Raw genomic sequence first — 13,492 nt, forward strand, 5'->3', positions numbered from 1 at the left:
ATCCGCATCCGCTGGCGCTCGGCTTCTTATATGAGCGATTTGCGCGCCCTTATCAACGAACCACCCACACGACAGCCGCCAGGAGTGACGACAACGTGTGGTGAGTTCCGCCGGGATTCTCACCACCCCGGGGTTGGCTGTGGGTCGCACTGGGGGTGGCCCATGCCCGCCAAGGGCGTAACAAGTGGCCGTGGCCATGCGGCTTTTCCGGAAAAGCCAAGAAGCCATTCCTCGAGACTGGCGAAACAGGAGACGAGCGAGGCGTCCTGCCGCCGAGAAGGTGAGGAAATCTGCAATTCGAGGATGCACCAAGGATGCCTGCCAGTATGCTAAGCAGGCAAGTGTGATGAATGGCGACGCTGCGATGTTGGGGTTCATCAGGTGGAGGTCGCACATACTCGCACTCCCACGGAATACCTTCCAGCCACTACTCATTTCAGCGGAAAATTGCCAGCTGACTGGGTGCGCATTACTCAAACGCAGGACATTTGTTTTGTAGCGCCTTCGGCCCTTCTTTGTGGGGACTCCTTGGCACCCAACTGACAACTCGAATGACATGCAGCCCGGCATTATTCCGATAACCCCCTTCTTGGGCTGTAACATTTCAAAAGCGAAACGTCAGGAATTTTATGCGGAATGCCAGCAACTATTCACGACGCCACAAGGCATAACTTTTAACATTTGTCCTGCTCTGGACTCCGATTTCTTTGCCTGGTTAAGACCGATTCGAGGTGCTTTGTCGATTTCACTGGGAATTGCTTTGGGACTATGCCAGGAACCGGTGGAGGCAAGGGAAACAAAGGGAACAAGTGAGAATATGTTGTGTAGTAATGAGTTTTAAAGTTGGAATTATTAAATTTACAAGATGTACCAAACCCATAACCTTTTCACTTCCATTTGGTACCTAAGATTATGCCAGGAATCCAAGGAAGAAAGAAAAACCATGAATAAGTTATAACTACTTGTGTATTACACGGCTTAGAAGTTAGAACTAGGAACCTTCAAAGATATACAATAATTTAAATATTTATCTATATGGATACCTTAGAAGTTGGTTTGTTAAGACCTGTTTGAGATTTATACCAGAAATAATTAATAATTAAAAGCTTAAGAAGGAATTACTTCTGTATTTCCGAATCACGGGAAAGTTATAGTAAGGAAAGTAAAATGATTTATCATAAATATATCCCTTTTATCAAAAGTATCTTCCACTTTGACACCTTGCCATCTTTTCGTACTTTGAAATACTTGGTATTACCCTTCCGATTCTTGGACTTTACCCATATTTCCAATCAATCCGCTTACGTTACTCCGAAAGCATTCTAAGCATTTCTGACCATTACCCAGACGGCGGAGGAACAGCTCTGGGAAATAACCATTACCCAAGGAATTCCCGCTGAGACGGTGCTTAGTTGTAAATAGTTTAATTACGAATAAAGGCAAAAATCGCTGGCTAATTGGAAAATATGGAGAAAATAAACACATCGATTGGTGGCCACTGGCCAACCACCCCCTGAGTGTGGCTCAAACGGCCGGGGTGCACGGGTCGTATACGCAACGCCAAGAGCACGGCGGGAGTTCGAGGGGACCCACCGAAATTGCATTGAGATTTGTGGCGCAATTACAATTTGTCCTAGAAATTTATACGTTTTTATGGCTTTTCTGAGAAAATGGCGGCTAATTGTGTCCATGACGTCAGTCGTCATTAGGCGGGCATTGGATTCCTGCAAGCCATTGGCATCGGCATCGGCGTCATCGCGATACCTTGGCCAATAAGTGCAGCTGCAATGGCTGCGGACGTCAAGGTGAATGGCTATATGGCAATGTGGATTTGGCGATTTCGGCTGTTGGGCCGCGCGCGTGCTTTTCATACTCACCACGGGCCATCGATCATAAATCAGGCCGATAGCAGGGCCTAATGACATGGCTCGCAACATCAAAACATGGCCAAAGCGTGTCGTGGCCGGGCAATCTCGATGGCCTGACACTGCCGCGTCATCGCACCGGAACAGGTTAATAAATTTCCCAGCGGTCTAATCGCAGGCCAAGCAGCTCATTTGGGCGCTCGGCATCTGGCCTGCACATATGGCCGGGATAAGGAGGAGGAGGAGGAGGAGGAGGAGGAGGACATGGAAGTGGATATGCGACTCGATTCGGTTTCTGTCCACTTTTCCAGAAGACAAGTTCAGCCATAAATCATCATCGCTGGCAGGCGGTAGGCAAAATAAGGCAAAACAAAGACACAAAATTAAACCTGCAGTTGGCCGGGCCAAAAATCGAGAAACGAGGCTCCCAACCAGTTTAGCCCACACCTACCCAACACACAGAGAGACACTAACTTCCCACCGAAAAAATGCATAAGCGAAAACATAAAAATAACCAAAGAAAACATTTTTGTAGTTGTTAGACCAACGAAAAAATATAACCAAAGCAACAATAAAAAATGGAAAATCACGATTCTTATGCAGGTTTTCGGAGATTTTTCCCACAACAAGTTTACGTTTGGGGCTTTTCATCTCTTTTAATTGATTCTGCGCATGAGAAAAACGCAGTGCAATGTGCACTTGAGATCCAGATGAACTTATGTGGCGTCAGATATCAGCGGCCTGGCCAACAACAATGGCAGCGCCAAGCAGCAGCCACTAACAGGCAGCATAAATATGCATTTATAATTAGGAGGCGGCCAGAGGGCACCGGCGACCGGCGACCGGCGGAGTCGAAAGCTGAGAAGATTTACGGCCCGACAAGCGCGACACGTCTTTTGGCCAGATGCGTTCTCGAGAATCGCATCTCTGGGGGGATGTGGGTGGCGTGCAGATGGCCGGAATAGCAACTGGAGGCTGCAAGTGCTTGGGAACAGGTGAGGTGGAACTAATAGTACTGAAATAAGCAAAGAACAAATAATCCCCTTTCTAAAAAGGAGCATGATATAAAATATAATTATTTTATAAAATATAATAAAATTATTATATTATTATAATATAAAAAAACGTAATTTCAATTGAGAAAGTAATAAATAATTTCACTTAAATTAATTTAAATAGAAAATGATTCTTGAATAAAATATCTTTAAAAGGGTTCTGAAGAACTTAAAAAACTACCTTAAAAATATTTATAATTGTTTACTTTAATGTTAAGACGAACCTTAGCTACTTTCCTAAAAATACTTACAGCTATTAAAAAACTTGGCTTCTTTATTTATTATTGTTAGAATCATACACTTTAAAAATTGTGTATGAAATGGTTTATAATTGTGTAATTCTTGATCAAGTTTTCCTATCTTGAAATGGGTTGTAGGTCATAACTGGGACTCAGATTCAAAAGCAACCCCAGCCTTTGTTTTTTCGTAGCATTGTTATCAGCTATTTTTGGCACTATTCATTTAGCCACAACTGTTGGCACTTGCCTGCCACACACACACACACCCTGGCGTACGTGTGTAAGTTTCAGCAATACGTATACGTATATAGGTAAGTGCGCCGGGAAGAGTCGTAAAGTCGGCAAAGAATGTTGCTCGCTCTTCCGCCGCAGCTTCTACTCTCTCTACTACCCTCTCTCTTTCGCGATGACACACTTTCCGACACATTGAAGTAGGTGAGCAAGCGATCACCTGCAGTGGTGTGAGTGTGCGTGCTGGTGTTTGTTTGTTTGCTGGCACTCCAAGCACAAACATACGTTCTCCATTCTACGCTTCGCTGCATTGAAATTTCTTTTTCGCTTTCTTTTCGATCGGAGCACTTGCGCTCTTTCTCCTTTCTCTCCACTGCCCGCTCCCGCCCGCGTTCGTTTGTTCTGTACTCTCTCTGCCGCTCTGCTGACGTCAGCAGCGACTGCGGTGTTGTATGTTATATGGGTCACCGTGACTCTGGGTTCTTGGAGAAAACTGGAAGTACGGGTCTTCGGCTGCTGCTTCTTCTTCTGCTGCTTCTGGCCGAGGAAAGTGACGATCGATCGAAAGCGAATGCGTTTGTTTGTCTCTTTTTCGCTCTCTCCCCTTGGAAGTTCTGTGGGTTCTTTTGGGGTCAGGTTCAGGCTGTTAGAAAGGCACTTCCTTGTGGTCTTCAGTGCTTTCGAGCACTCACACTCGACAATTATGTAAAGGCATGACCAACAGCCGAAAAAGAGCTAAGCAAACAAACAAACTACAATATAAAGTCTGCTGCGAAAGGTGAATGAAACTTAATGAATGCCAGCAACAACAATAACAGGTGAGTCGCTGCATTGCTTAGTGATTTTCACTTGCTGCCGCTGCCGATTTTGTTGTTGTTTTATTTGCTGCTTGTCTTCTTGTTGTTGTTATTGCTGTTGTTGTTGCGAGCGTGCCTGCGGAATTCGCAAATTGTTATGAGTAAAACTACAACAAAAACAACGCTCCGCTGAAAGAGAAATAAGACAAAAATAAAGAAATACACACAAAGACGACGTAAAGATTACACAAGCGCAGCGTCGTCAATTCGAGAGGGGTGGGCGGGGAGGCTCGGGGGCAGGGCATTAGAAACAACACAACAACACTCCTCGCTGCAATCAAGAAAGCTCTCACAAGAGCAGCGACTGCGGCTGCGGCAGAGGCAGCGGTGCGCAGAGAGCCACGATCAGCTGCAGAGGGTGCACTGAGCGAAAAATACGTATGTGATGAGTATGATATTCTATTTGGTTATTTTTACAAAGGGTTTGATTTTGCTATAGATTTCTGAGTTTCAGAATAGAATAAAATACAGTCATAAATTTATACCAGATACCATTCCAGATGAGAGTCATTTAAAATATAAATAAATTAATAAATTCAAGGTTTATTAATTTGCTAAGTTAAGTGCCAGAAACTTTATACTCTCTTAGTACATTTTTAAAAATTGAAACGAACCGAAAAGTATGCTTTAAAAATGTGAATTGCCAGCGAACGGATGTTTAGGTTCTATTTGTATGCTGACAATTAACTTTTGACCTTTATTATCTCTCTCTCCCTTTGATATGGAAACTCGACCTTTTCTCCCCGTGTAGAGAAATTTATCATTTCACTGCAGCAAGCGCGCTGCAGCAGCGCGTCGGCAGAGCCAGCGGCAGCAAGCTCTCTCTCAACAGCTGCTGATCGCAGCGCTCTCTGGCCTGGCAGCTCTCGCTCTGCCGTCGCCGGCGTCGCTGCCGCTGCCTCTGCCGTCCGGGGCCTGGCCACAAAAACAACACCACAGCTTTTCGAAATTAGTTCTAGTGAGTCTGTGAAAGTGTGAGCGACTGCGAGGCGCGATCAATTGGCAAACAACCGCAAGCGGATCAACTGCTCCACACGCCACGCCGAATACCGTTGGATAGCGCCGAGCACAGCGCCGAATATAAGAGCGGACTGGAACTGGACCACGCCACCCACAAGCGCCACATCACATCGCAAGCCGAACACACACACATCACGTGCAACATGTCGCATCAGTGCAGCTGCGGTCGCGACCTCAACAACAACTACGTCTCCTACACGAACGCCTACGCCAACGCGAACGCCTCCTTGGACCGCGAGGCGGCCACCAGCGGCAAGTCCTCCGGCCCGCCGCGCGCCCAGCTGACGGCCAAGGTGATGTTCGGCACGGTGGGCGCCATCAAGGAGCTGCGCGACAAGGAGCAGCAGCAGCAGCAGCGGCAGGCGGCACGGGCGGGCGAGCGGCGCAACTGAGTGCGCGGGCGGGGGCGGTCCAAGGCGGTCCGAGGGGCGGGACGACCGGCCGCTGGAGCGGTCGAGTGCTGTGCTGTGGGTTGTCGGCGGGGGATCTCTGGCTGATCGCAGGAGGACGACACGGATGCTTGGATGGAGCATTGCAGAATTCGCGGGTCTCCGGAGAGCTGACTGGAGTCCAAGGAAGGAGCCCGGTGTGGATCCGTGGAACTGCCAGGAGTGAATCCAAGTAGCCCGAGTCGTTTGGGGCACTGATAGCCCCAGTGGGCGATCCCCGGATCACGTTAGAGGCTTCGAGTGTGGCCAGGGGCAGGGCAATCTGTGTAACGACATTCCTTCTCAACAATAACTATCCAAAAACGAAAAAACCGAGTACATCACATATTTATACACCCTTCTTGTCTGCCACACCAGCTCTAACTCTCCCTCCACCTCCCGTTAGCTTCGGCAGAACTCTACAATTCGGTGTAAATTGTTTATTACATATATTTATATACTACATAGTGCAATACTTTAGCTGTACACGAACACACACACACGCCTAGCCGTAAGTTTGTTTTACTTTGTAAGTGCACACGCATACACTCACCCATCCCACAATGTTGTTTCATTTGTTTTGTTGTTCACGCGCTCCGCGATTTTCGGGCTGCGAGTCTGGAGACTTCCAGGTGTCGCCCGCAGCTCGAAACGCAAGGCACGTAGCCCACTCTCCACCTCTCCACCTCTCCACACCCCTCACTTAGTCCATTTAGGTGTAACTATGAGTAATCCTTAATGCCTACTACTGTTACCACTCTAATAATCATATTGTGTGTGCCGCGTGGCGAGAGGAAGGCGAACCGAAATGAAAAACTTAAAATATTTGCTCAAGTGATTCGTACTAAAATGGCAGCGAAACACATGGAGCCGCATTAATGGAGACTCGGCTGGCGTGCTGCACTGCGAATGCTTCGGGAGAGAATTTAGTTTGGAGAGCGCGCGGCATCCCCAATATAGTTATTGTACCCCTAAAATAATATTAAACGTATGTACTACACCTATTTATAGAGCTAATCCCAACAAAGGCGAATAAAATCGAACTTTTAATAAACTGAAAACGAAAAGTTGGGGTCTTGGCGATTTCAATTACCCCGACAATGGGCTGCAGATTGCGCGGGTGGGCGGGGGCAAACCCTTTTCTCGCCGGTCGCCTGCGTGTGAAAGTAAGAAATGCGGGGCAGAAAAGACAACTTCCAAATAAATTATAAATTACAACAAAGCAGGGGAAGCGTAAAATATGCGAAACGAAAGCGAAGTCTCCGCCAGAAGGCAGCGCCAAAGGCAGCCGCGTGTATTGTACTGTGCTCCAGCGGTTCTTTCGTATTCTGCCGTCGTCTCGCACTCTTTATCGCCTCCCCCCGCCCCCCCTCTAATTATGAAGCACTCCGGTCCGCGGCTCCGGGTCTGGAGGCCTCCAAGTGTGCGTGAGCGGAGAACACTCGCTGGTTCTTACGCTCGTAACAGTGACCCAGTCTCGGCCCGCGCACACATAGGCACGGCTCGGAAAGAGTCTCTGCCCGGCACCCGCTGTCGTCATCGCCGGACCAGGCGTTCCATTTCGGTTCCATTTCGGATCCACTTGCGCCCACGCCGCCCTCGCCGCCCTCGCCGCCCTCGCCACGCCCCCGAGGGACGACGTCGCTTGGCGGATCAAAGTCAGAGCTGTTTTGGGCTTTTCACGCCTTCAGAGTCAGTACCGACCCTTGAAAGCAAATGTTATTGCTATTGGATTGGCATAATTTTCGAGGACTACACTTTGTATCTTTTGTAGGAAAGTTTTAGACTTTACCAAAATAACATCAAAAGAAAGTTTCCAAATTCCATAATAGTAACAATAAATATTATAACTATTATATTGATAATAGTTTCGAGAACCCCACCTCATTGTTGCCAACAAAACTAGTTTATTTCATAGGAAGGTTTTATATTATTTATCAGCATTATAAGGTCTTAATGCTATCGCCCATTTATAAATAATATTACTATTAGATTGATGTTTCCGAGAACTAAACCACTTTATTGTCGATAAAAAGTATTTCATTTATAGCAAAAAATAAAAATAAAATTATATTCTTCAACAGCTATAATAGTAACAAGAGAACTTTTGTATCGATATTTCCAAAAAATAAACCACTTTATAGCCAAAAAACTTCTTTAATTTTTAGGAAAGTTTTATACTACTTATCATTATAGCCAAATATTAATTAAACTTTCCCATGGCTATCGTATACCAATAAATATTATACCTTTTACTATAACTAGTTTGATTTATAGGAAAGTTTTATATTTTTTATCAGTATTATAGACTCTCATAGTTACAATACTCGCAGGGTACACAACGTTCGGTTTCGTGCACTGCCTCCCCATTTTCATTCTTATCCGCCGCTTGGAGGGCGCTCACAGTTCAATTGAATCCAATTGACCAAGTGCGTGGCTCTTGTCAAGCAAATACATTTGCTTACGTATACTTAATTTACGAGGCGTATACGTAATGCAACGCCCACCAGTGCACCGGCGGCGGCGGCGGCGGCGGCAGATTATCCAGTCGCGGTATGGGAATGGGAATGGAAATGGAAATGCTAATTGAGCCCATTTAGAGCGCTCTGCTCTTCTGGCCGACTGCATGCACTTCACTGCTCTTTCGCCGCTTACCTTTGACTTTGTCCCTTGGCAATTGCAGCAGCTGCGACGCAGTTGGTGATGCGGGACGTGGCGGTGATCCAACTCTGCCGCTTAGCCGACTTCTCGAGCGGTTTCATCACCGATTCCGATCTGATAACACTACGTGTAAGTGCAGCTGAGAGCGCAGTAGTCCACAGTACGAGGGGAATTCTACAACCATGAGTAACCACCTTGGAATTGTACTTCTTAGTCAAGGGAACAAACTAACTTAGGTAAATTCGAATTTCATTTAAAATCTCTGTTTATTTCGCTTGTTTTTAATGTACCCTTGCATATTCTGGTTCGGAATTCTTATTACTTAAAATATACGTATTACTATTTCTGCTTTCCGGGAAGTTTAACAAATAAAAACGAATATTTATAGGTTTCTTTGAATGCCCATGCATATACCCGTATATTATCTGTCTAATTTCAGAGACTGCCTCAACCAGACCAAAAACCACCTACAAATGCTGAACCATTCGAAAAAGTTTTGAGCTTACATTTTCTATAAAGTGGGTTCAGTTGGGCACCTAAAATTGGACAATATTTTTCAGATCTGACAAGATACTTTTACATCATGGATTTTCTAACTTAACATTTATTTACATGTATGTACCCTCAATATCATCCAAGTTCCTAGTGAGGCACGATCTATATATGCACCCCTCGAGACACTCGACTATCGGTGTCAAAACTCTTTGCCAACGGCACTATTTCCATTTCCATTTCTATTTTGAGCCGCTTTGCATTGCTGATGTCATTTGTTTTCTATGCATATTCTGCTTTTTGCCGAGTTCCGCTCGGTCCAGCTAGGTATGGGTTGCTCGACTTCCATCTCAGCTGGGACTGTTGCCATTGCTGTCACTTGGCGGGGTGATACATCAACTGCGCAGCCCATGAGGTGCAATTTTTATGGCTGACCCGCGATCCCAAGGCGACTAAGAGTAAGAGCACCTCTCGCGGTAACAACATTTCTTTGTCGATTATTTCGTATTTCGTCGAGTGTGCTTTTTCACTTTTTCTCGCATGCGCTTGTGGCAAGAACTTTCTCTTCTAATTGAAAGCAGTTCGATGGGGCGGGCGATAAGCGAGCGAGGCAGGGAAGGGGCAGCGGTCTGCTAAGCCAAGCATCCAGCTGGGCATCTTTGATGAACCGGCTGCGGCGTCGGATTGACGTGGATGTGGCTGTGGCTCTGGCTGTGGAGCTGGTCGGATGCCCCGGTCTGAGTGGTCTTGCTCGGCGGAGTGGCGAGTGGCCAGTGGACAGTGGAGCGGATGGATGGCGACCGGCGATCGGCGATCGGCGACCGGGTAGTGAGACATTTCTTATGTTTCTGCTTTAATGGGAACTTTATGCAGCCGCAGGCATTTTATCTCTCTCGCCTCGATTTGAATACGGAAAGAGGCGACGGCCAACGATAAGCGCCGGCCAGTTGAAAATAAATAATAAATATTTAAGAGTAGAAGCTCTCGGGATGCTGCTGCTGGGGCGGGGTGCCGGAAAAAACTGCCACTGCGCGGGCTGTGGATGAAAGCCAGCGGAGAACTGGTCGCTCGCCTGGAAGACTTTTGGTCTTGGCGCTGGTGCTTTTTCATTTTTTGTATCTCCGAGTCGGTTTTTTTACTTTTTTTCGGTGAAGCTGTGGCATGTCTCGGGCTTTGCGGCTCGGCGGCTGGGTTTCTTTGGCTTCTAATGGCAGCCGTGAGGTGAGAATCGATTTAGTTCGGTTTACGACGATCCCAGATACAAACGCGAAAAAGTTTCTTTTCGGTGTGTGCTGTGCGGCGGATCCGAAAAGTACCACCAAACACTGCCAGGAGTCGCCCCCAGGGGAATAGGAGCTGCCCCACACCCACGGAAATAATCGCAGAACTAACAGCGAGGCGCTCGTGAAAGTTCCCGGCTAATTGCGGCAGGTGTTAATCACGGCAATTACGAACTACAAATTGCGCACCGCACTCGGGGTAAATCAATTTCCGTTTTTGCGCAAAAGATCATCCAGCAAATTGATTATTATTAATGGCCGGAGTGCCACAGTTGCCTAAGTGAGCGTGTCTTGAAGTTACAGCCGAGACCAGCCGACAGCCGGTGGTCTGTGCAATTTCTCTGAGCTAGGTAAGCCCGCGATTTCCTGGCGGCTATTGTTACTATATGTAGGTGGCTTTGGAGGTGCGGACCCTTGGACGAGGAAGCGGAAAGCGGCCTTATGCAAGGCAAAACTCTAGGCCTAGTTGCATAATTTTGGTAAACTAAATTTGGTGACTATAAGGCAGGGATAGGGGTATTTATTAAGGTGTTAAAAAGCATATTTAATCGGAAAAGAGTGTCAGGGTAGAGATCATATCTTTATACTCGTATTTCTGTTACAAAATATGAGCCTTTTGATATGGCTATTAAATATTAAATAATACTAATATCTTTAAACGATTTTTTCAAATCTTGATTGATAAACTATATCCTAAGTAAAGATAATATTTATATCTTTATACTTTAGTTTTCAAGTATGCGCCTGTTGAAGGGGGTAATTCTCAAACATAAATATATAGAGTATATTCTTAATACGGAAAAATATTTCAAATTATAATGATATCTTTTTTTTATTTTATATCTTTTGTTACAAATATTGATTTATAAAATATATCCTAATGACAGATGTCATCAATATTGTGCCATATATTTTATTTCAAATTTATCTTGAGAACTTTCCCATATTATTGTAACGCCTTCAACAATGCCCATCTGGGCAGTCCATTAGCATTATTGGACGTGCTGGGGCAGTGTATAAATCGTAGGTAGAGTTACCGGCTATAAAAATGTATTACATAGACCACTGGCAGTCTTGACGCCTGTTATGCGGTCATTGAAGCATATAAAGTACTCCGCATTGCATCCAAATACGTAAAGTAAAACCAACTTAGTAAGCCCGAAAAACAGCACTAAAACCCTGAGCGATGAAGGAACGAATAAAAACTTGAGCAAAATAAGTGATTAACTTTTAATACGCTAGTCTCAAAAATAATTCAGAGAACTCAATCTTTTCCTTAATCACTCTTTGCCCCTTTATCCATCGTTTTCATCAACAACTAGTGACTTAGTTATTTCAAAAATGAATCCTGACTCATCTGAAATTTAATTTGAGCTCTTGATTAAGTCAATCAACTCTGGGCCAAAAAGCGTATTCAAATACAAGCGCTAAAATCAGTCGGCCAAAACAAAATGAAATAAATAACGCTGCAGAAAAAGTACAGAGAAAATCAACGAGAAGCAGAGGAAAGAGAATAATTTGGTTAGGCGATAATAAGTTGCAGTTGAAGTTAATTTTTTATTATTGTAATTAGCAGTGGGCAGCTCAAAAAAGGCTAAATTAAATAATCGCAAGCATTTCGCTGTTTCTTGCCATTTTTGATGTTATATGTTCACAGTGGCTGCTGATGTAATCGCATCGTCTGAATCACGAAAGAAGCAACATCGGCAGTTATGGCTCGATATTGGCGACCCAGGCGACGTAACTTTATTGATAATTATGTTTAATGCGCCCCTTATCGAGTCCAAATGGTTTCTGTGCAACTTTTGCACCCGAGGGCTAGATTTTAAACGATTTGAGGTTGGCGGGGACTCAGGCAATCGGCAGCCAATTACCTCATTCACCAAGTCCAAACTGCGTACACGTATTCCATGGAGTCTGTTACCCTTACAAAGGTTGGGACGTGAAATTCGTATGAATATTTAAAGAGGAATTCCAACAGTAATCTAGAAAATTAGCATGGATTATCATGGCTTAAGACCTTAAGATCTTATTTTAAAAGTCATTCATAAAATGAGTTACGCCGAGACCCGGTACGATAATCACAACCCCTTGAAACCCCATTCAAATATGACCCCCTAAGAAATGCATTGATTTATAGTCCTGAAACCACTGACACCAGTGTGCCTTCCCGCGGATTCCTTGGGCAACCTCCGCTCGCACTGAACTTGACAGCGAATAAACCATTCCAGAAGTCGCCGCTGGAATGTTGCAGCCATCACTGCTGGTGGCGTTGCTGCTCCTGCTGGTACACTTGGAAAATGCCAGCGGCAAGCCGCCCACCAAGGAGCTGCCCCGTCCGCTGATCCCGCTGCACGGCCACGAGGAGGAGGAGGAGCTGCACCCGGAACTGGAGGCTAAGATGACATTCCAGAGGACGCGGAACGGACGCTCGCGGCGGCCCAGCCTGATGGATGTGGCCTTGCAGCAGAGTGTGCGGCAGGGACTGGATGCCATGGCCGAGCTGTACGGTCGCATTCAGCCGGAGATGCTGCGCAATGGTGGGTACTACTACTAGTCATTCCTAACCCTGAATCAAATCCTCGAAATCCTCGGAATACCCGCTAAAGGCCAGACCCTGCAGGACAACCATCCGGCAGCCATGTTGTCCCGCTTCAATGCCCCCACCACCGACTCGGAGCGCCGGGAGATGGCCGCCTATGCCACCATCGCAGCAGCCAAGGCCTTTCGCAAAAAGTAAGTTCCAGGGGTCACATCACGGGTGGGTGATACACATATGCGGCTTGTGGCGGGCCATAAGTTCATCAGCCGCAAAAACGTGGCTATGACATATGAAAAAAGTTATTGGCAAAAGCGATGCGCATGATTAAAAACCAAAGTGGGTTCGTGGGTGGGCCAAACAGTGGGAATTACTAGGGTTGACTCATTAAATACCCTACAAATAATAATCCTGAAAGTAATATTTTATTACGTGGTAAATGCGAAAATAAGGCATTGTAGTCTTAATTCAGTTTTACTTTTACCTCAGTAAAGAAAGTGAAGTCCCACGAGTGTTCTGCACTTTCAGTTATTTTTATGGGCAGCACAGATATAAAATCTATTTCTATGAAAGACACTCTCTGAAGTCGAATAATGACTGATGTGAAGTGTGGGGAATTTCTGAGATTCGTGGAATGGTTTGCCGACTTTGCCAACAAAAATAGCACCCCACGACCCCCGAGCACCCACGATAAGTGGGCATGGCCCCTCTCGAGTTTCTGCCCGCGGGCAATCTAATGCAAAAAGAGGCAACAACTATGCACAACAATGAAAAAAGACAATGGCAAAAAGTAAGCAATATTATCGAGTTGAGGATACCTCCCCC

General features: G+C 45.7%; 1 protein-coding gene across 1 annotated transcript; it reads left to right on the forward strand.

Moving 5' to 3' along the window:
- The first annotated feature begins 5,180 nt into the window (after positions 1 to 5,180).
- Positions 5,181 to 6,762, forward strand: LOC108032225 (uncharacterized). Its single transcript, XM_017106087.3, has one exon. It carries the CDS (start codon positions 5,411 to 5,413, stop codon positions 5,657 to 5,659), a length of 249 nt encoding a protein of 82 aa, XP_016961576.1. The 5' UTR covers positions 5,181 to 5,410; the 3' UTR covers positions 5,660 to 6,762.
- Positions 6,763 to 13,492: the final 6,730 nt, after the last annotated feature.

The sequence above is a fragment of the Drosophila biarmipes genome, chromosome 3R, assembly GCF_025231255.1.
Source record: "Drosophila biarmipes strain raj3 chromosome 3R, RU_DBia_V1.1, whole genome shotgun sequence".
NCBI classification, from domain to species: Eukaryota; Metazoa; Arthropoda; class Insecta; order Diptera; family Drosophilidae; genus Drosophila; species Drosophila biarmipes.

Coding starts and splice junctions, on each gene's coding strand:
- LOC108032225 (XM_017106087.3), top strand. CDS start 5,411: ATGTCGCATCAGTGCAGCTGCGGTCGCGACCTCAACAACAACTACGTC.